The sequence below is a fragment of the Canis lupus genome, chromosome 18 (assembly GCF_048164855.1).
Source record: "Canis lupus baileyi chromosome 18, mCanLup2.hap1, whole genome shotgun sequence".
Classification (NCBI taxonomy): Eukaryota; Metazoa; Chordata; class Mammalia; order Carnivora; family Canidae; genus Canis; species Canis lupus.
The window spans coordinates 60688786-60711584 of record NC_132855.1 but is presented as its reverse complement, the minus strand read 5'-3'; the positions used below and the strand labels follow the sequence as shown (position 1 = coordinate 60711584).

At 50.9% G+C, this 22799-nt stretch overlaps 3 protein-coding genes across 5 annotated transcripts in view; 2 read left to right on the top strand and 1 right to left on the bottom strand.

The window, feature by feature from the left end:
* The window catches only part of LOC140609336 (histone H2B type 3-B), a 31686-nt gene extending 13928 nt beyond the window's left edge, over positions 1-17758 (bottom strand). The window contains exons 1-2 of one of the 3 annotated variants that reach the window (XM_072784712.1): positions 15106-17758; positions 3370-3509 (exon numbers count right to left, since the gene is read on the bottom strand). In XM_072784712.1, coding sequence (XP_072640813.1) covers positions 15867-16295 — 429 coding nt within the window. In that variant the 5' untranslated portion in view covers positions 16296-17758 and the 3' untranslated portion in view covers positions 3370-3509; positions 15106-15866. Of the gene's footprint in view, positions 1-3369; positions 3510-11526; positions 13144-13256; positions 13617-15105 lie in introns of those variants that run through there. The other 2 variants (XM_072784713.1, XM_072784711.1) reach the window with 2 other exon arrangements.
* Positions 8342-14234, top strand: LOC140609404 (histone H2B type 1-L-like). Its single transcript, XM_072784747.1, has 2 exons — positions 8342-8395; positions 11376-14234. The coding sequence occupies exons 1-2, from the start codon at positions 8342-8344 to the stop codon at positions 11838-11840; spliced, it is 519 nt and encodes a 172-aa protein (XP_072640848.1). The 3' UTR covers positions 11841-14234.
* H2AC25 (H2A clustered histone 25) lies at positions 16483-18009 on the top strand. Its single transcript, XM_072784714.1, has one exon. It carries the CDS (start codon positions 16556-16558, stop codon positions 16946-16948), a length of 393 nt encoding a protein of 130 aa, XP_072640815.1. The 5' UTR covers positions 16483-16555; the 3' UTR covers positions 16949-18009.
* Positions 18010-22799: the final 4790 nt, after the last annotated feature.

Here is a 22799-nt window from a genome sequence, read left to right as displayed (position 1 = left end):
CAAATTAATAAAATCATGAATGAGAAAGGAGAGATCACTACCAACACCAAGGAAATACAAACGATTTTAAAAACATATTATGAACAGCTATACGCCAATAAATTAGGCAATCTAGAAGAAATGGATGCATTTCTGGAAAGACACAAAGTACCAAAACTGGAACAGGAAGAAATAGAAAACCTGAAAGGGCAATAACCAGGGAGGAAATTGAAGCAGTCATCAACAACCTCCCAAGACACAAAAGTCCAGGGCCAGATGGCTTCCCTGGGGAATTCTATCAAACGGTTAAAGAAGACCATACCTATTCTACTAAAGCTGTTTGGAAAGATAGAAAGAGATGGAGTACTTCCAAACTTGTTCTATGAAGCCAGTATCACCTTAATTCGAAAACCAGACAAAGACCCCGCCAAAAAGGAGAATTACAGACCAATATCCCTGATGAACATGGATGCAAAAATTCTCAACAAGATACTAGCCAATAGGAGCCAACAGTACATTAAGAAAATTATTCACCACGACCAAGTAGGATTTATCCCCAGGAAACAAAGCTGGTTCAACACTCGTAAAGCAATCCATGTGATTCATCATATCAGCAAGAGAAAAACCAAGAATCATAGGATCCTCTCATTAGATGCAGAGAAAGCATTTGACAAAATACAGCATCCATTCCTGCTCAAAACTCTTTAGAGTGGAGGGATAGAGGGAACATTCCTCAACATCTTAAAAGCCATCTACGAAAAGCCCACAGCAAATATCATTCTCAATGGGGAAGCACTGGGAGCCTTTCCCTTAAGATCAGGAACAAGACAGGGATGTCCACTCTCACCACTGCTATTCAACATAGTACTGGAAGTCCTAGCCTCAGCAATCAGACAACAAAAAGACATTAAAGGCATTCAAATTGGCAAAGAAGAAGTCAAACTCTCCCTCATCGCCGATGACATGATACTCTACGTAGAAAATCCAAAAGCCTCCACCCCAAGATTGCTAGAACTCATACAGCAATTCGGCAGTGTGGCAGGATACAAAATCAATGCCCAGCAGTCAGTGGCATTTCTATACACTAACAATCAGACGGAAGAAAGAGAAATTAAGGATTCAATCCCATTTACAATTGCACCCAAAAGCATAAGATACCTAGGAATAAACCTCACCAAAGAGGTACAGTATCTCTACCCTAAAAACTATAGAACGCTTCTGAAAGAAATTGAGGAAGACACAAAGAGATGGAAAAATATTCCATGCTCATGGATTGGCAGAATTAATATTGTGAAAATGTCAATCTTACCCAGGGCAATTTACACGTTCGATGCAATCCCTATCAAAATACCATGGACTTTCTTCAGAGAGTTAGAACAAATTGTTTTAAGATTTGTGTGGAATCAGAAAAGACCCTGAATAGCCAGGGGAATTTTAAAAAAGAAAACCATAGCTGGGAGCATCACAATGCCAGATTTCAGGTTGTACTACAAAGCTGTGGTCATCAAAACAGTGTGGTACTGGCACAAAAACAGACACATCGATCAATGGAATAGAGAATAGAATAGAGAACCCAGAAGTGGACCCTGAACTTTATGGTCAACTAATATTCGAAAAATGAGGAAAGACTATCCACTGGAAAAAAGGCAGTATTTTCAATAAATGGTGCTGGGAAAATTGGACATTCACATGCAGAGGAATGAAACTAGACCACTCTCTTTCACCATACACAAAGATAAACTCAAAATGGATGTAAGATCTAAATGTGAGACAAGATTCCGTCAAAATCCTAGAGGAGAACACAGGCAACACCCTTTTTGAACTCAGCCACAGTAACTTCTTGCAAGATACATCCACGAAGGCAAAAGAAACAAAAGCAAAAATGAACTATTGGGACTTCATCAAGATAAGAAGCTTTTGCACAGCAAAGGATACAGTCAACAAAACTCAAAGACAACCTACAGAATGGGAGCAGATATTTGCAAATGACGTATCAGATAAAGGGCTAGTTTCCAAGATCTATAAAGAACTTATTAAACTCAACAGCAAAGAAACAAACAATCCAGTCATGAAATGGGTAAAAGCCATGAAGAGAAATCTCACAGAGGAAGACCTAGACATGGCCAACAAGCACATGAGGAAATGCTCTGCATCACTTGCCATCAGGGAAATACAAATCAAAACCACAATGAGATATCACCTCACACCAGTGAGAATGGGGAAAATTAACAAGGCAGGAAACCACAAATGTTGGAGAGGATGCGGAGAAAAGGGAACCCTCTTACACTGTTGGTGGGAATGTGAACTGGTGCAGCCACTCTGGAAAACTGTGTGGAGGTTCCTCAAAGAGTTAAAAATAGACCTGCCCTACCACCCAGCAATTGCACTGCTGGGGATTTACCCCAAAGATACAGATGCAATGAAACCGGGACACCTGCACCCCGATGTTTCTAGCAGCAATGTCCACAATAGCCAAACTGTGGAAGGAGCCTCGGTGTCCATGGAAAGATGAATGGATAAAGAAGATGTGGTTTTTGTATACAATGGAATATTACTCAGCTATTAGAAATGACAAATACCCACCATTTGCTTCAACATGGATGGAACTGGAGGGTATTATGCTGAGTGAAGTAAGTCAATTGGAGAAGGACAAACATTATATAGTCTCATTCTTTTGGGGAATATAAAAAATAGTGAAAGGGAATAAAGGGGAAAGGAGAAAAAATAAGTGGGAAATATCAGAAAGGGAGACAGAACATAAAGACTCCTAACTCTGGGAAACGAACTAGGGGTGGTGGAAGGGGAGGAGGGCGGGGGGTGGGGGTGAATGGGTGGCGGGCACTGAAGTGGGCACTTGACGGGATGAGCACTGGGTGTTATTCTGTATGTTGACAAATTGAACACCAATATAAATAAATTTATTAAATATAATAATTAAAAAATAAATATCTTGTCAGGTTCCAGGTGGGCCAAAGAATAGGTTTTCTTGGTGATATTAAGCAACCCTTGGGATTGAAGATGCTTCCCCGAAAATAGGCGAAATATGCTGCCCTCCCGAGATGCACTGCCACTCCCAACGAAAGGAAGATTTGGACAATGTTTCTGGAAGCTGCGGACAGTGGGCAGTACCCCAGCTGTAAGTGGGACACAACCCACATTTCTGGGAGGCCATTTTTGGGGTCCCCAACCTGCCAGTTGCCAAACTAAGTTCCCAGGGCACAACAGAAGCCAAAAATAAGGCAACAGCTGTCCCTGGGGAGAGAAAGGATCAACAACCAACCCCTGGGTACCCAGAAGGAAACCCATAAGTCACCATTCAGAGTTCTAATTTTTACAAATGTTTTCTCCTCAATGTGAGTTTGGGAAGTAAGGAACAATGTGAGATTTTACCTTCCTCCCTGGACCAGGCATCACAGAGATCTGGTAAGTCTTCTCACCCTGGGCCAGCTTCTACCTTTGCTCCTGGGACCTCATCAGCAGGTTCTGGAGTGAGCCGAGTGTCCCAGCAGCCTCATCCTGGTCACCAGAAGCTGTAAAGGAGGAAAAATAATTTTCTGTCTAGCCTTTGTGGTGAGTACTTCACTGAGACCCCTTTTGCTCTGGGACACCTCATAATGGACAAGCTCATCCAGGATAAAAGTTCTGTGTCTCAAGATTATCTTTGGAGATCCAGGTGGCCAACAGGCACATGAGAAGATGATCAACAACACCCATAACCTGGGAAATACACATCCAAACCACAAGATACCACCTCATACCTGTCAGGATGGCTAAAATTAACAAATCAAGAAACAACAGGTGTGGCGATGATGTGGGGGAAGGGGAACCCTCTTGCACTGTTGGTGGGAATGTGAACTGGTGCAGCCACTTGAAAACAGGATGAAAGTTCCTACAAAGTTAAAAATTGAACTACCGTACAACGCAGCAATTGAACTACTGGGCATTTACCCGAGGATACAAAAATACAGATGTGAAGGCACATTGCACCCTGAGCAATGTTATCAACAACAATTAGACTATTCAGCCCAGACATCCATGGGCTGATGAATGAAGAAAGCACACACACACAAGGGAATATTACTTAGACATAAACAAAAGGTGAGATCCTGCTATTTGCAACAACGTGGATGGAGCTAGAGTGTGTGATGCTGTGACTGACATAAGTCAATCGGAGAAAGACAAATACCATATGACCTCACTCATAGGTGGAATTTAGGAAACAAAACAAAGGAGCAAAGGGCAAATAAGAGAGAGATAAACAAACCAAGAAACAGACTCTGAACTACAGAGAACACAATGATGGGCACCTGAGGGGAGGTGGGCAGGGCGATAGGGAAACAGGTGATGGGGATGAGGGAGGGCACCTGTCATCGTGAGCACCAGGTGACGTGTGGAAGTGCTGACTCACTACATTGTGCACCTGACACGATTATCACACTGTGTGCTAACTAACTGGGATTAAAATAAAAACTTTAAAAAAGAAATAAGACTGTCTTTGGTGACGTTTACTGTTTTTTCAGCCTTTAAACAAAATCTGACTCACCTGAGGCCTCACGTCGGAGCCCATCTGATTTTCAGCCATTTCCCATCCGGAAGCTCAGACCAGGACCTGAGTGGGCCTCAGCCATGGCCAGCAGAGGTGGCAAGAGGGCAGCAGGGTCAGAGGGGCTCAGCAGGGACCCACACCTGGTTGCCTGCTGCTCTGCCAGCCATCAGGGCCTTCCTGGGGTGGGGGGGGTCCCATTTCTGACACTAGCACCGTGGAAAGATAAACATCGTAAGAGTGTATTTGAGCACAGATGGATTCAACTCAGGCAGCATGCAATCCTGCACATGGGAAGCCATTTGGAGGAGCCGTACAAAATGCAGGACTTCTGTAGGCAGAAGGGAATGGAGACAAGGAAGTCATACATGCAAAAAACCAGTGGTTACTACACGGTCACTTTTCTCTAGGGAGAAGATGGCAGGGATCCACCAGCAGATTTCCTCTCCAGTGCCAACCATGTGATTCCTGATCCACTGGTTTAAGAGTCCATTCTGGGAGAGCCAACTTGGTCATTGACTTGTGTGGGTCGTGCAGAGAAAGTAAGAAAAATATGCCATATGCACACGAGGAGCAGAGCTTGGTCCTGTGAAAGAGCAGCGAAGAACCAAAAGGCCTGTGGGACAGGGTGGCCTCCAGAGCCCATTATGCCCCTGACCCCAGCTGGGGACAACCACAGTCTGTCCTGGGGTGGGCATCAGACCTCCCACAGGTGCTCATCCAACACAGCTCCTGCTGCCTGTCCCTGATCCTGTCACACCCCTGAGCCAGGGTCCACATCAGGCACTGGGGTTGACTGCAGACCCGCCTCTTCTGCTTGCTGAAATAACGTGGAAGGGAGCACAAAGGCAGCTCTGCCAGTCTCCTTGCACAGGATGCGAGCAGCACACGTCTCACCTGGGGTCCTTCTCATGTGGAGGCAGGGCCCCCCAGCACTCCCAGCCACGGGGGGGGGGGGGGCAGAACAGGCTCCGTCTACTGGCAGTAGCACCCAGGCTGGCTAAGCTGGCTTCCTTTGCAAACCTACAAGCATTTAGTGAGGTCTACCCGCCCTCTGGGATCTGACGCCCTGCACTGGAATTGCCCCCACACGCCGCCCTGCAGCTCCCAACCCCACAGTGAAATCTTCTCCCTACTCGTATCTTTTTTGAACCCAGGGTGCTGCCTCCTGACAGAGCCCTCCCCCTGCCCCTCTGCAGGCTCTTCCAGTTTGGAGAGAAAGGGAGGAAAAGCAAACGCCTCTGTGTTTGCTATTGCAATGTTTCATCTATGGCAAATTCTCGTTTGTGAGAATGTTTTAGCAAGCAGTCTTCCTGGCTGCAGTGGGGAGAAAGCTGGCCACTCACTAGCCCCACCCCAGGGGAGAAAACAGGATGGTAGGCAGAGAAAACAAGTGGTCAAGCATCAGGCTCCAGATTTCAGCTCAGGTCATGATCTCAGGGTCGTGAGATCTGGCCCTGAATAGGGCTCTGAGCCGGGCATGGAGTCGGCTTGAGACTTGCCCTCTCCCTCTCCTTCTCCCTCTCTCCTTCTCTAAAAAAAAAAAAAAAATACACGATGATAATTTACAATAATAAACATAATTATTTTATTCAATCATTTATTCAACATATTTATGGAACGGCTACCAGCACCAGGCACTATACACTAGAATTGCTAACAGAAAAAAGTTTCGATTTTTTTAAATCATCCAAACCCCATTTATTTTCTTTTATTTTATTTTAAAGATATTATTTATTTAAATTGACAGAGAGAGAGAGTGAACAAGGGGTGAGGGATAGAGGGGAAAGGAGACAAACAAGGAATCTGCACTGAGCTCAGAGCCCAGTGTGGGGTCTCGGGCTCTCATGACCCCAAGACCATGACCTGAGCTGAAACCAAGAGTTGGACACCTCACTGCCTGAGCCCCGCAGGCACCCTAAACCCCTTTGTAAATTTTTCTTCTAGGTCGTTCCTCCCAAGCACAGCTGTCTGACCCTAATGGCTAAGCTTCAGGCCACCGTTTCATTGCTTGTCTTTCTTTTTCTGTGTTCCTTTTGGCCTTTTTCATCAGCACAAAATCAACCAATGTTTTAGACTCTCAACAAGGGACCAGAGTGGTATGCAGGCCCAGGTTAGGATGGCTGCCCGGCACACACAGGGAAGGAGGGGCTCCTGCAAGTGGACAGCATCCATAGGGCGTAGAGCTTGCACACAGAGCCGCAAGTCAGCAAGTCAGAAGGACTCCTTTGTAAGACTTCACGAAAGTCATAAACTAACACGCAGACAGAAATCACACGTTTTAACATCCAGGAGTGCTGGGAGTGAGAGCATTGATCCACAGCTTCAGGACAGAAATAAAGTTCTCTTTAGGCCACTCATCCATGAAGCAGGTGCACAGTGCATGCTTGGTCTGAGCAGACATCGGACCTGGACTTGTAAGTCCGGATGGTGGAGGGTTTTTCTCTCATCACTCTGCCTCCCTCCCCTTCCCTCCTCCCTCCATTTCTTCTTGGGAAATCTCAGCTTGCCCTCCTGTGTTCCATCTGCCAATATGCCGTGGCTCCTGACCCCAAGCCAGCTCTCCCAGTCAGCACAGGCTGCTGTGACAAACAGCACCGACCAGGCCACTGAACCAACAGGCATCTATTTACTCATCCTGGTTCCAGGGGCTGAAAATCCAAGATCAGCCAGTTGGGTTCCTGATGCGGTCTCTCTCCCAGGCATGCAGAGGGTTCCCTTCTCACCATGTCCTCACATGGAACACACACGGAGAGAAGCAAGGGCTGTCCTGCCTCTTCTTATAAGGACACTAATCCCACCACAGGGGCCCCCAGCACCAGGACCCCACATAACCCTACTCTCCTCCCAAAGGCCCTGCCTCCTGATGCCATGCCACTGGGGATTAGGGTTTTGAATACAAATTTGGGGAAGACACACATTCATTCCATGGTAGCAACCCAAGAGAGTCAGGTCCTGATTTTCCAGCCACTCTGTGGGGGTAGAGCAACTCCCAAATCTTAGCACCAACACAGAAACACAGCTTCTTACTCAAGGCCATTTCTACAAATGTTCCCCTCCTATCCCACTGCAAGTCTTCCTCCAAGGCTTCCCAAACCACAAGGAAGCCAAGAAACCCCAGCCGGACCTGGTGGGAGGACCAGCGTTCCCAGGGTTGCGAGGACCAGGGCGGGTGAGGGGACTGCGAGGGGCACATGTGGCTAGGAACTCCCCCCTACATGGGGCCTGCAGGCCTAGGGGCACATGGCCACCTTCAAGGGCCAGCAATGTGGGCCAACACCAGGGCTGCCCTGAGAAGCGTCCCATGCTTGCTCCAATGCTCTGCTGGACCCCTCCTAAAATCCTCAACAGTCCTGGCCCAAGATGCCAAAATTCTCATTTTGCACCAGACCCTGCAAATCATGTCACTGGTGCTGTGACATACTCAAAGCACGTCATCCCCAGAACTCCCACTCCTTGGTCACAGGTTCTCTGAGCCACATGTCTGGGACTGAAGATGTTCAGGATGTGCCACCCCAAAGCACATGCCTTTGGGATACTGATTACTTGGGCCTGAGGATGCTCGAAAAATAACACAGGCTGGTAGAGCCTTTCTCTGAACCCCCCTTATCTGCCTAAAGACAGTTCCTCCCAAAAGTCCCTAACGGGCATCAATCCCCTCCCGCAATCATCACAGGAGACAAGAAAGAGGTCCAGGCCACAACCACAGACTTTATTACAAACCAGCACACCTGCCATCTGGTCTCCAAAGAGCCCAGTCGTCTTTCCTGCAAACTGGTCACTGCCTCTCAGAGGCCCGCACCCACCTCCCCTGTGAAGATGGTGGATAAGCTCTCCAACCTCACTTTCTACCCCTATGATGCCTCCACGCAGGTAATATTAAAAAGTAGTAAATTCATGTACCTTTTCTCCTGTTACTCTGCCTGTTGTCGGCTCACTTCATGGAACCAGCTATCGAAGCCTAGGAGGGTGGAGGTAAACTGTCCCCTCCCCAACATCGCAAACGCATTCACGTCTGCTGCCAGCGAACCTCAGCTGACACCGAAAGACTGCTTCTGAACGTTGTTTCGAGAATGTCAGAGAAATTTGTGCCAACTAAATCCATAGGTGAAAGGGAAGTGATTCCTACTTGGACTGCACCTCCTGTGCAAGATCAGGCTTCAGACATCTTCCAAGGCTGCCAGGAGGCAAGATGAATCATTTCTATACATTACTCATTAAGTCTCCCAGGGAACAAAATAATGATGTCCACAAAAGTGCTTTGGATAAATGATCCAGAAACAAGCTCATCTATTGTCTTAAGGCGCGTATATTCAAAGACTCTCTCTTTTTTTTTTTAATGGAGTCAGCAATTGTGGAAGTGAGTGCAATTTCATCTATAGCACTTCCACCTTTCTACGGCATTAGAAGTTATAAGATTTCTGACTTTTTAAAAAAGGTTTTATTTATTTATTTATTTATTTATTTATTTATTTATTTATTTTTAGGTTTTATTTATTTATTCATGAGAGACACACACAGAGAGAGGCAGAGACATAGGCAAAGGGAGAAGCAGGCTCCCTACGGGAGCCCGATGTGGGACTCGATCCCAGGACCCTGAGATCATGCCCTGAGCCTGAGGCAGACGCTCAACCACTGAGCCACTCAGATGCCCCTCTGATTTTTTCTTGCCAGAAACTTGAACACAGAGCAACGCATTTGTGTTTTAATATTTTTCTTCTACACACCACATCATAAATGGTGGTCTTTCCTTGTTCAAAATGAAATGAAATTCACTATCCAAATATTTAAAAATTCTATGTTGCACTTGTCTTGGTTCTTGGTGCCAATCTGCCTGATTTCTAGGGGTTGACCCCTAGAAAGGCTGTTGACCCCTGACAGGCTGTTTAACTTGGGACATGTTTTCCTCAGCCTTTTATTAATCATCTATAAAACAGAGTTGATAATAGTGCATGCCTGAAAAGGCTGTTATGGGCCCTACATTGAATTAAGGATTTATTAAGTGCTTCCTGGCTTGTAATGAGCTCTATAGAAATGTTTGTTAAATCAACTACCTATTTTTAAGGTAAACATAAAATGGTTAATGCTGAGTATGTGCAAAGCCTCTCAGGGCACCCACAATGCCAAGAGGCCCAGGGATCTCAGAAGACATATTTGCATGTGGAGGGCATTTGTGTTGGTATCTTGAAGGCATCTTGTTAACTCTCTGAAGCTGAGAGCCATCTCGACTTGTGGGCATCACCAAGTCTCCTGGTCTGCTTGGATAATGCCCTGGATGGTTAAAGTGGCCGGGGGAAGGACCCCCAGACCAGAGCTGTTTAAAATATAGAGTCTGAGTTAATACCCCAGGATTCTGCATTTCTAACAAACTTCCCAGGTGATGCTGAAACAAGTTAGAAATGTGAATGCCTAACCCCCTTTTTTTCTCTCTTGTCATTTAACATATAGGAAAACTTAACCCGTGTTTATAGGAATTAATTTAATGAGAAAGCAACTGATGACTTCTGATAAAAACAAGACAACAGGTCCAAAATGGAGTGCCTTATGCTAAGCGCCAAGACTTAATTTACTCAAAGTGTCAGCTGTCCCAGAAATGGAGTCAGTCAGGAGTCCCCTCATCAGCACTAGTGAGGTCATTGGCCTGATGGGCTCCTGCTGTCCAGGTAAAGGAAGGTGACCTTTCAGTAACACTTTCTTTGCTTTGTTGGAAGCTCAGTTCATGCTCAGTTCTTCTTATATAAGATTTTCATTTTGTTCAGCTCCTTGGAGCTCCTATCTGTTAAATGAGGTGCTGCCCGATTTGAATCAATTTTGACTGATAAATTCTTAATATTTTGAATAGGCCTCCACTTTTCGTATAACAGATCAATGAGCCGGTGTTCTGATGCCTGGTTAGCGAGTAATACTATTTAAGTGTAGTAAGTATGTATGTATTATGTATTTATATTGATTGATTGAAATAGAGCCTAAGCATGCCCGCAAGTGGTGAGGGAGGGGCAGAGGGAGAGATTCTTCAAGCAGAGTCCCTGCTGAGCGAGGAGCCAGATGATTCAACCCCACCAACCGAGGTCATGACCTGGGGTCACGACCCCAGATCAGCACCTGAGCAGAAACCAAGAGTGGAGTGCAACCCTGTGCCAGGCAACCCTCTGTGCCAGGCAGGTGCCCCTAGCCGAGGCTATTTCAGTAGAGTAGGTGATATCATGTGCCCCTTCAAAGGGGGGTAGTCAGAGCTGAAACACAACACCAAGGACGACTGTTGCCCTTGAATCCCACTTGTTTCCTGCCTCCAGCTGAGAATTGGCTCCCATGCTGCACTTCCAATCCGAGTACCTTAACGTAATCTTGCGTTTCCTAAAAAGTTATTAGGATTTACTCACGAATTCTGACATAGCTCGGCGGGGGGGGGGGGGGGGGGGGCGGAGATGATGGAAAATAAAGAAGTTAGCATCATTCTGCTCAATAAGCTTCAGCTTCTCCTCCCTAGCCCTCGGCCTCAGAAATGTGTCTGCCCCTCGCCCAGAGGAGATGCAGGCGCGGGATTACACCGGCTTCTAATCCCTTGTTTCAGCATCCGTGTCCCTATTCGTATTTTGCCCCACGCAGGACCTACGCTGAACAAAGGCCCCAGCTTTCCCGGCTCTAACAAAGATGCTCCAGCCACCTCCCTGCGCGCCGCACAAGCGCCTCCGGATTGGTTGGGTTACCGTCCAATAGGAAAGAAGAGCCGGCGTCCGCTATTTACATAAATCCCTGGCCGCCCACGCGCGCGGCCGGCCGGCCAATCGGATCCCAGAGTTTGGAGCCTTCATTTGAATATGGAGACGATAGATAAATATCGCTGCCGGCGTAGCTGCTAGCATCTCCCCGCCGCCTCCAGGGCCGGTGTCCCCGCCGCGCCGTTCCCCCGACCCCCGCCGCCTCCGCGCCTCCCTGCCCTGCCGAGCCCTCCCGATCGGCCCCCGCGCCCAAGAAGGGCTCCAAGAAGGCCGTCACCAAGGCGCAGAAGAAGGATGGCAAGAAGCGCAAGCGCAGCCGCAAGGAGAGCTACTCCATCTACGTGTACAAGGTGCTGAAGCAGGTGCACCCCGACACCGGCATCTCGTCCAAGGCCATGGGCATCATGAACTCGTTCGTCAACGACATCTTTGAGCGCATCGCCAGCGAGGCCTCCCGCCTGGCGCATTACAACAAGCGCTCGACCATCACGTCCCGCGAGGTGCAGACGGCCGTGCGCCTGCTGCTGCCCGGCGAGCTGGCCAAGCACGCGGTGTCCGAGGGCACCAAGGCCGTCACCAAGTACACCAGCTCCAAGTGAGGCGCACCGGCCACCCCGGAACACAAAGGCTCTTTTCAGAGCCACCTGTGCTCACAAAGGAGCGTGCCACCCGGGCTGGTTGTGACGGCCTGGGGGAGCGGACGGCGGGACCTGGCCCGAAGCAGAGCTCCTGTACAGGGGTGTCCCCCCGAGCCAGACCCCGGAGACGGGGACCCGGTGAGGTGAGGATGCGCACCACCTCCAGGAAGGCCTCGGGCGACCTCCCCACCAGCCCCCCCGTGTCCCTTCGTGGGTGAGACCGAGGTTCGCTGCGCGCCACCTCCGCTAGGCCCTGAGTGCTGTCGTGTGGCCGTGGCCCCTAACCCGGCGATGAATTGAAGCAGCTATTCTCGGCGTTGTGCGCTTCTGTTGGAAAGAGGACTGTGGGAGCATAGTGGCTCCATCCTCTTGGTCCCCTAGAATTCTTCCTATTAGATCATGGTTGTTTGCTTTTTTTTTCCCCCCCGAAAATCGTGAATACTTTTATTATAAACCCACCAAAGGGCAAAAGCCTTTTTCAGGAAAGGAATGGAGGGCTTTTAAGGAAAGAAAAAAAAGAAAAAAAAACAGGTCAAGCACATGCAAAGTGGGTGCAATCAGCCTGCTGCATAAGGGCAGGCCTGACAGGCTGGGCCAGGCTGCCGTCACCCTGAAAACCTCCCCCTGTGCCTCAGACTGCCACATCTCTGAGAACACCACCCAGAGTGTTCTGACCTCCCTGGGTTTGGGTGCGCCTGGGTGCCCGCGGTGGGCTGGGCCGAGCCAGTCCTGTACCTCAGGGACTCCCCCATCTCCAAAAACATTTCACCACTTATAGTCAGTTCTTTCTTTGCTTTTGTAGCTTTTATGAAAGGGACAGCCCTCCCTCTGCATCTTTGGTTTACCACAGAGCAGTTAGCAAATTTGACTTGAGATTTTTAGCTGAGGTGGGTGGGGAGAGGCTCACATGGGATCCCTGCAAAATCCCTCGGGGCTTCCAGATCTGAGTGATTCCGCGTTATCTCAAACCCAGAGGTTTCTGCAGCTGTGTTGGGTCCTCACTCTCCAAGCCTGTGCACTGCCAGTACGTGGCATACCCGTTCAGCAGCCTCCAGCCAATCGTAAATCACGTGTCCCTCTGTCGCAGCAGATTTAGAGGTGGGCTCAGCATTCAGTGTCCTTCCATCTTCCTGATGATAAATTCTCAACAGCAGAGACTGTGTCACCCTGCATCTCCCTGAATGGGTTCCTTGGTCGGAGAGGGCCAGCCAGGTCCGTTCTGTGCCTGGGGCTGCTGCTGGCTGCCTCTGCAGCCTCCACCATACTGTAAACAGAGGCAGTCTTTATTTTTATTTTTTTAACTTCTGTGTGCCAGAGCAGCCAAAGGACTGAGAAATTAACATTTTGCTTCATCCACAATGAAACATGTTCATACTATTGTATTTGGGAACTCTTTATTTTGCTTCTTGATTTCATTTTTGGAACTAAATAAACAGTATTGTTGCCTACTGCTAGCACAGTCACACATTGCTGGAGACCAGTCTCATTATAGTGAAATTAAGCCAAGCAGAGAATTAGGTGGCTCTGGGAGACTACATTCCTGTGACCAGAAGTGCTCATGAAGAGACTGACTCCTGATCAACCTGGGTACAAGGCTGGGGGCTCAGGCCCATCAGGAGGCCCCTGCTTCATAGTGGAAGACTGGATTCTAGGTGTTCCATATGAATTAGACATCTCTTAGGATTCAAGGCGTTGATTTTGATGATACATCACTGTTTCCAAATTTGGGGATTATAACTAGAAAGGAAAGAATTGAGTAAAATACCCATGCCAAAATTTCTGTATCTATGGTTTTGTTTGGGTTTTGTTTTGTTTTTCTTTTTGGTAAATATTGTTTCAGAGCATGTATCTAAAAAAGAAAGGGAAAGCAATGATGCACACCGCTATCACTGTAATCATAACAATACCATCCGTGCCCATGGATGCATAAACAGCCAATAGGGTAGAGAACCACCATCAATCTCACTGAAGACCTAGGTCTCCCTAAAATTCTAATTGACAATTACTTACAATTGTCTATCTTTGCTACCTACCAAAACGTATGTTTTCATGATCGCATACTGTTCAGATGATTTTTTAAACACTTTTTGCCCCCCTACAAGTATTTTTAAATTTCAATTTACATACGTTTTTTAAAATTTTTTTGATAAGTAGTAGATAAGACACTGTCAAAATATATCTTACATTTGGGTGAAATTCTGAGACAAGTGCAATGAGAATGAGTTCCGAGAGAAAAAAAGGGTCATCTACACCATCTCACTGTTAATGAAGAAATCTGATCATGTTTTATGAATTGATTATGGTATCAAATTGCTATTACAATATATACCTTGAAAAGATTGATGTGATCGTGTGTCAACCACCTCTCAATAAAAAGGACTTTGAAAATGTATAAAAGATCAAGAACTTTTAAAATATTCCAAATTCTCTTTAAAAATTGCTGTGGGCCATTTTGCTTTCTTAAAACGTCCTGTTGGGATTTGTGTCCTTGTAACTATCAGAACTAAGGATAAAAATATTTTAGATGAAAAATGTGAGGTTTTACATCCCTTTAGACTGGATTCAGGTGGGAAAAGGAATGGGTGGCTGGGCTTCCAGCCACTGGGCGAAGGAAGGGCTCGGTGGGACATTCCCGCCCAGACCTCCTGCCCAGCCTGGCATCCACCACCCAACCGGCTTCCTTCAGAGAGAGGATTTACCCTTTTTCATTGAGCTTCTGTCCCCCGCTTGGGACGAGGACATGGCCTCTCAATACAGGAGTCTCAGAACGGCTCAAGAGAGTGATTGATAGCAAACCGCTGATTTACACGTAACAAAACCAAAGGAAAAGGCAAAGCGACGTCCTTTCCCAATTGAAGACTCTTCGCGCCAAAGGCAAGGCGACACTTTCCAAATAAATGCCGTAAATTCTTTCAAAGAGAGAGGGTGGCAGCCCGGGTGGCTCGGCGGTTTAGCGCTGACTTCAGCCCAGGGCGTGATCCTGGAGGCTCAGGATCAAGAACCCACGTCGGGCTCCCTGCATGGAGCCTGCTTCTCCCTCTGCCTGTCTCTGCCTCTCTCGGTCTCTCATGAATAAATAAATAAGATCTTTAAAGAGAGAGAGAATTCTGCGTCACTAACGCTTCCCAGAAAATAACAATGTGGCTGATACGGGAGAGAGCTCCCTCCCCCCGCCCAGAATGGGAGGAATTACAGAAGGAATAATTTTCCTCTAGAACCGACTTACCCCGGCCCCATTTAGTCTAAAGCTGCCGCAGCAGGGGTTGGCTTAGCACATCTGCCTCCTACTCTAGGAACGCTTCCATCTCTTTTTCGGATTATATTTTGCCAGTTGCACGATCCAGCCACTAACATATCCTCCGGGAAATGTTCACTGCGTGAGGACGGAGGTCTCTGGTCCAGTGGGGGACGCGGGTCTCGGCGGATGCAGGTCCCGCCCCCGCCCCCCTCGCCCCCTCCCCGCCCCCCGGGGCTGCGCAGCAACCAAGTTCTCATCTCCGGGTTTCATTCATCAGGAACGTGGCAGGTGGGAGGGGGAACTGGCACGATGTCCTCCTGAAAAAGGTGACCCGCGCCCCTCCCCCACGGGCGCACTGCCTGCGCAGGCAAGCGAGAGCCTCAGGCGGTCCACGCGCGAACAGGCCAGGGCGGGGGGCCAGGGGGGGCGGTTCCCGCGCGCAGGCGCACTCGGAGGTCAGCAAGGGACGTGGAGCGAGAGACGCCCGCTTGGACTGGCGGTGCGTCAACAGCCCTGGCCACTGGGGGGGGGGGGGGGGGCTGTTAACACCGCACACCTCGGGGAGCGCAGATCCGCACTCCCTCATCCCGCTCTCAGACACCTAGGCGCGCGCAGACCCAGGACAACCACCTGGGGTCCCGGAACCGAACGGGTTCACAGGACAACCCTTCACCGTGTTCGAAACCCTTTTTCCGATCGTGTGGGTGGCTCTGAAAAGAGCCTTTGTGTTCCGGGGTGGCCGGTGCGCCTCACTTGGAGCTGGTGTACTTGGTGACGGCCTTGGTGCCCTCGGACACCGCGTGCTTGGCCAGCTCGCCGGGCAGCAGCAGGCGCACGGCCGTCTGCACCTCGCGGGACGTGATGGTCGAGCGCTTGTTGTAATGCGCCAGGCGGGAGGCCTCGCTGGCGATGCGCTCAAAGATGTCGTTGACGAACGAGTTCATGATGCCCATGGCCTTGGACGAGATGCCGGTGTCGGGGTGCACCTGCTTCAGCACCTTGTACACGTAGATGGAGTAGCTCTCCTTGCGGCTGCGCTTGCGCTTCTTGCCGTCCTTCTTCTGCGCCTTGGTGACGGCCTTTTTGGAGCCCTTCTTGGGCGCGGGGGCCGACTTAGACGGATCAGGCATGGTCGCAAACCTCTCCAAACAAAAAGAGCAGAGCTCTGCAGCCGGCATTTATACATCCCGTATGCAAATGAAGGATCCAAAGCTGCTCGTTCCTGATAGGCTTGGATGCTGCTCAACGTCATCCCCGGACAGGCGCATGCAAATCAGGGGATGGCGGCCTGCGCTTCTGATTGGTGACCGGCGCTGTCCAATGGGAGGAAGCCCGCGCCACTACCCCCGGACCAGATATAAGCGCTCGGCGGGCCTGCCAGCGCGGTTTCTGTGGGCGTTCTCTCCCGGTTCCCTCTCTCTTCGTGCCCCTCGCGGAGATGTCTGGCCGAGGCAAGCAGGGCGGCAAGGCGCGCGCCAAGGCCAAGTCCCGCTCGTCCCGGGCGGGGCTGCAGTTCCCGGTGGGTCGCGTGCACCGTCTCCTCCGCAAGGGCAACTACTCGGAGCGGGTCGGGGCGGGCGCGCCGGTGTACCTGGCGGCCGTGCTGGAGTACCTGACGGCCGAGATCCTGGAGCTGGCGGGCAACGCGGCCCGCGACAACAAGAAGACGCGCATCATCCCGCGCCACCTGCAGCTGGCCATCCGCAACGACGAGGAGCTCAACAAGCTGCTGGGCCGCGTGACCATCGCGCAGGGCGGCGTCCTGCCCAACATCCAGGCCGTGCTGCTGCCCAAGAAGACCGAGAGCCACCACAAGGCCAAGAGCAAGTGAGGCCGCAGAGGCGGGCCGGCCACGGCTGTGCGCCCCAAGGGCCCCTTGACACCAAAGGCTCTTTTAAGAGCCACCCACAGTCTCCGCAAAAGAGCCGCACTGAGCACGCAGCCTGAGCCTGTCCAAGCGCCGCCGCCTCCTGCGAGGCGCACGGGGAAGCTGGGCAAGACCTGGGTGCGCCCGCGCACCTGGTGGGCGCCTGTGCGGGTTTGCGCCGGACACGTGGGCGGCCTTGGCCTTCCACCCAGCCTCCTCCCTCCTCCGCGCCCCGGGTAGTTTCGGGAAGGGTCAGCCATGGCTGGAGATCACTGCCTCTGGATGGATGCGCAGAGTGGTCCTCTGGCTCCTGTAGACTTCAATACAGGCTGTCCGCTTCCCACGCACCTGGTGTTGCAGATGGGCAGCTTATGCAGAGCATCTGCTTTTGGGGGGCCCCTCCATAAACCTTAACGACTTACACTTTCAAACATAAAGATGCTTGACTGAGCGAGTGGACATTGCAAACTAGAAACGTGAGGTCCAACCGAGTTATGATCTAGTCTGGGTGTGAATGTCTTGCAAAGGGTTTGTGTTCGAAAACCATTTGCAGCATTTTAAAAATCCTATTTTTAAAAAGCGTAGACTTGGGATCCCTGGGTGGCGCAGGGGTTTGGTGCCTGCCTTTGGCCCAGGGCGCGATCCTGGAGACCTGGGATCGAATCCCACGTCGGGCTCCCGGTGCATGGAGCCTGCTTCTCCCTCTGCCTGTGTTTCTGCCTCTCTCTCTTTCTCTCTGTGTAACTATCATAAATAAATAAACATTAAAAAAAAGAAAAGCGTAGACTTTTAAATCTTAATGTAAGTAAAATGTTCAAAGCCATTCAACTGTTCAATCTGGGTTGGTCACACGTAAATCCGAATCCCTTAACCCTATGGCTAAAATCAGAGTAAGATAATTTTGTCCATGGAGTTTGGTCAGGAAAACCAGGTTTGTGAATTTAGTGCGTGGAAAGTCAACACTGAGGATCGGATTATGTAATACACGTGTGGCTATTTAGGAGGACGCCTGTTCATGAGCTCTACATTCTGCAATAAAGGGGGAGTGGGACAGTTCCCAGGGTTCTGGCAAAGTCTGGAGAATTAGCACCCACCTCACGGGGCAGGAGGGGTTAAGTGTTTCATTCGTGATAATTCCTTTAAAACAATGTCTGCCACAGAAAAGGCCTGATAACTGTTTGTTACTCCTGTTATCAATGTCATTGTTTTTGTTAATTTTATAGCAATAAAGAGAGGCCAGTAAGTGAATTCAGGAATATTATGTAATTTGTATTTGACTTACTAAAATTAGGTCTACTCAAACCAGGGCTCCCCAGACACCATCTAGGGCTAACCGCACATCTGCTGGGCCTAAAAAAATATCTTAGTGGTGTGAAAGTAGTTCACACCAGGGATGTGCACGCATGCTCTGTCCGCGTGGACCCAAGCACAGGACTCCCCACAGTGAGGTAGGTCCAGAGCATACAACCCAGCAAGCCCCATCTCTGTGCAGCCGCAAGGACTGTCCAGGAGACCATGGAGCCTCTGGAAATCAAGCTGGCCATTAGGTTCCCAGTGACAGTCTTCAACTCTGGCCCACATTTGTGTCTAAGCATCAGTATTAATGTAGGTCATTGAATGTCTTCACTCCCCTCAGTGGTGTTTAAGAAACACTTTCCAGGGTGCAGGGGGCTTTGGGATGCCAGGGTATCTCCGCAGAGCTCCCAATTTCCTCATTCCTCGAGACTCTGAGAGTGGGGCAGGGAGGTGGCTGACACTGCCCTTAGAGGCAGCCTTCTTTTGTTGTCTCCACAGCTGAGCTGTTCCCCATACAGAGCACCAAACACCAAGGGACATTCGGTTTTCCGTGATTAAGCACTGAAGGCAGGGACACAGGTTTTCAGCTGCCATCGCCACAGGTGGCCAGCTGACAGCACGTGGTACGGCACGGGTACAGAACAGCTCCGCCACCGGGAAGGTTCCACTGGACAGCTCTGGCCTGCCATCTCATCATCTGTCAGGGGTTACCTGGTTCCGAAAGGTGAAGAAACATCAGAGCCAGCCCACCGCTGTGAGACAAAGGCCAGCAGACCCTGGCTTCAGTGGGAAGGCACCACCTGGCCCAGCAAGTCTACCCCCAGGTGTACGCAGGGGCCAGTCACAGTCTGAGCAGCACGATGCCATGCATCCCAAAGGTGGGAGCAGCCCCGATGTCCCCGCAGGTGAACGCACAAACGTGTGGTCTGTCCAAACAGAGTGCCTGTCAGCCATGGTTGAGCCTGACAAATGCGTTGGTGAGACAACCTGACAAAGAGGCCATGTAGGGGTGACTCCCCTTATAAGAAACAGCTGGAATGGGCAGCTCCACAGAGGTGGAGGCAGCTCCCTCAGTTGTCAGGGGCTGGGCGAAGAGGGGGGCACACTGCTGTGGCAGGACACACTCCCTCCCCTATCCTGGGATTATTGCCACTGTTCTGCCCCCATCCCTGTGAGAGGTGAGCCAAACAGGTACAAAGCCCCACAGCAAGAATGCAGAACCACCCAGGCCCATTGCCTGGAAAGTGGTCCCAGCTTCCAGAACTCTCCGCCACTCTGACTGGCTCCTGCCCTGGGCCTGGGTCTGTACCCTGCCCCAGCCCAACATTTGCTCTCTCCTCCTTGCTCCGTTCAGTCTCATCTTTTTACCAACATGTTTAAGAATTTCCCAAGTGGGGCACCTGGCGGGCTCAGTCAATAAAGTCATACCTTTATGATACCATAAAGCTCAGGTCATGATCCCCGGGGTCCTGGGATTGAGTCCGCATCAGGCTCCCCCTGAGGTATCTGCTTCTCCATCTGCCTGTGTCTTTGCCTCTCTCTTTCTGTGTCTCTCTTGAATAAATAAATAAAATAAAAATAAAAATAAAAAATAAATCTCCCAAGTGGGCAAGCATAAAGGACTCCCTGAACCCCTGTGTTCGCTTAGACCCTGAATTAGGCCATTAGGGGACACGCCTTGAGGAGGACTGGGCCAGCCAGCTTGAGGGCTGTCAGGTGTGGGCTGCGCTGAGGAACTCTGTCGCCTGGAGGTCCTAGGCCTGGTCATCACAATTGACCTCGTGCTCCCAGCAGGGTCTGTTTCCCTGCATTTCTGACCAAGCCTCACCAAGGCTCTGCTTTTCTCCCATGCCCACCCAGCGAAAGCTTTAAAATCCCACTCCCCCCAACCCCCGCCCCATGCCCACTTCCCTCCCCACAGGTGGCTTGGCTGCAGTGCTCTCCGGGGAATCAGCATCCTGGCGCTGTGATCTCCCCTCCTGTCAACACTGCCCCCAGGCCTCCAGGACGCCCTCTCTTACCCACTGCCCTGTCCTCAGCTTGTCCCAGAGGGGGCAGCCCTTCTGGGGTTCTGTCTTGACTGTTTCCTCCTGAGGGATGATGGATCAGCCCAAAATGTTCCAAGTGCTGGGTCTCAGGGTCAGTGGTTGGAGCCAGCCTCCCCAGGAAAGCTGGTGGCTGCCGACCATGCTGGAAGCTGGCTCGTGGGTATTGGGGATCAGCTGGGGGGGGGGGGGTTCACTGAGGGGGATGACCTAGGGGGGCAGCTGGAAGGTGGGAGGGGGGTGGATTAACCTGGTGGGTCAGTGTGGAGTCAGCCGGGAAGGCACTGGTCTGGGGGCCTCCTTCCCGCGGCTGGGCACCTTGTTTCTTCTGACATATAGTGTCTCTCCAAGGAAAATTCAGGCTTCCTTACACCTTCTGGGGGAAAAAAAAGTCCCCAGGACCGCTGAGGGTCAGCCTGCACACCAGGACTCATGCCCCATGCTGGGGCTCATGGGTCCCCTGATGGGGAAACCTCCACATGGGGCAGCCGTGAGAGCCACGCTGTGGTGCACACAGGTCCTGTGCTGCAACAAGAGGCTTCCTCTGTCCTCCTGCTCTCCTTCCAGCCGGCCCATCAGTGGGGCCTGATGTGGCCCACGGCAGCCATGTCTCCACTCCACCTGGGAGCTCTCCTTTCTCCCAGTGCCAGGCTGCCCCCTGCATCCCAGGCACACCCCCACAGCAGCACCTCCTGGTCCTCCCCTAGCCAGGGACACCCACCAGGAGACCATCAGCAAATCGGGAGTGTCGGGGTGCAGATCCTCTCTGGGTCACTGGAGACATCCTAGTTCTGGCTCCCACCTGCAATGTGCTCCCCACCCCAAATACACATGGCCCTGTCCTAATGCCTAGAACTTGTGAGTGTGATCGTATGTGGGCTAACTAAAGGATCTTGAGATGAGGAGGTCATTCTGGGGTGAAGACTGACTGGACTCAAACATGCATGGGAGGCCCCACCGTCAGCGGGAAGGCTTGAGGCAGCTGGGAGGACTGGACACAGGTGTGCATGGGATCTACTCCGCAGAGAGCCCTGTCCTATTTGGCAGCTCACCCCATCTCTTCCACCTTGCTCCTGCCCTGAGTCTTAAATGGATTTAATAAACCACCTGGTTTGGGCTTGATGGGCCTATGAGCCCCTCCCGGCCAAGGCCTATCGTGACCTTGGAGGGCGCATCAGCCTCCAGCATGCCCTCCATCAGGCAGTTGGAGGCCCCCTTATGCAGGCAAGCCCGACAGGCTGCTCCCCATGGCACCGCTCTGCTCCCCGCCCCTCATGGTGAGGGATGCTATGCGGGACTCTCAATTCCACCCCCCTACCCCCCCCCCCACACACACACACGGCAAGACAAGCCCAATCCACCCTGATGCCCGAGGACAGCTGTGCATTCACAGAGGTGCGGCCGGGCAAGCGACCGTACCAGTGTGCAGGACTCGAGGTGTGCGTCCACGTGATCGACACTTGGCTGACACTGTGACCTGCCGTCTTCACAGGCCCGCGCATGCCTGGCTGGAGCAGCTCTAGCTGTCAGGTCCCTGCCCGGAAACTGCCCAGGGGCTGCGAACGGCCAACTCCAGGTGTGCTTGGGAAGGAGTCACCAAGGCAAGGAAATCGGGGACCCAGAATGCAAGCCACTGCCCCGCAGGCTCCTAGGGCGACCGAGGGGCTCCCGTGGCACCCCGCCTCCCCACTACTGCCCTGGCTAAGAATCTGGGGCACCTGCCGTGTTCTGCGCCCTGGCAGCCCACCCGGGCCTTGGCTCTGGCATGCAGCGGTGTGGCGAGCGATGACCCCGGAGCTGCGGGCTCTCCCCTCGCCCCTGCCCTCCACTCGGGGCGCCTCCCATCACCGGACACGCTGTTTCCATCCTCCCTGCATACCGGGGTACGTGCGGGTCCAGGTGGGCGTGCTTAAGAACCAAATAGCCAAATATGTCAAACAAAATATGTGAAAATGTAACACAACCTTATTTCCTCTTTGTAGAAACTGAACATTCTAATTACCCCTGGGCCTGGACTTGCCGTTGATGACTGATGGGGGGCAGGTGGAGGTGCTCTTAGGGGACTGAGCCCCAAGCCTGTGGGGTCTGACGCTGTCTCCATGTAGATGGGGTCACAACTGACTTAAACCAGTGGGACATGCAATGTCCTCTGAGGCCTGGAGAAATGTTTAGTGACCTTGCCAAACACATTGGATTGAGGGTGGGGTTTTTTTTGTTGTTTTTTACTCAAAACATGATTTTGGTGGGACGCCTGGGTGGTTCAGCGGCTAAGCATCTGCCTTAGGCTCAGGGCGATCCCAGGGTCCTGGGATCAAGTCCCACATCGGGCTCCCTGTGGAGAGCTGCTTCTCCCTCTGCCTCTCCCTGTGTGTCTCTTGTAAATAAGTACAATCTTTAAAAAACAAACAAACAAAAAAAAAAAAAACATGAATTTGGCTATTTTGGTTTTGGTTTTTGCATTCAGGGTGTGAATG

Coding starts and splice junctions, on each gene's coding strand:
- LOC140609404 (XM_072784747.1), top strand. CDS start 8,342: ATGGTGGATAAGCTCTCCAACCTCACTTTCTACCCCTATGATGCCTCC. Junction 8,396..11,375: donor CCTATGATGCCTCCACGCAG/GTAATATTAAAA, acceptor CTGCCGGCGTAG/CTGCTAGCATCTCCCCGCCG.
- H2AC25 (XM_072784714.1), top strand. CDS start 16,556: ATGTCTGGCCGAGGCAAGCAGGGCGGCAAGGCGCGCGCCAAGGCCAAG.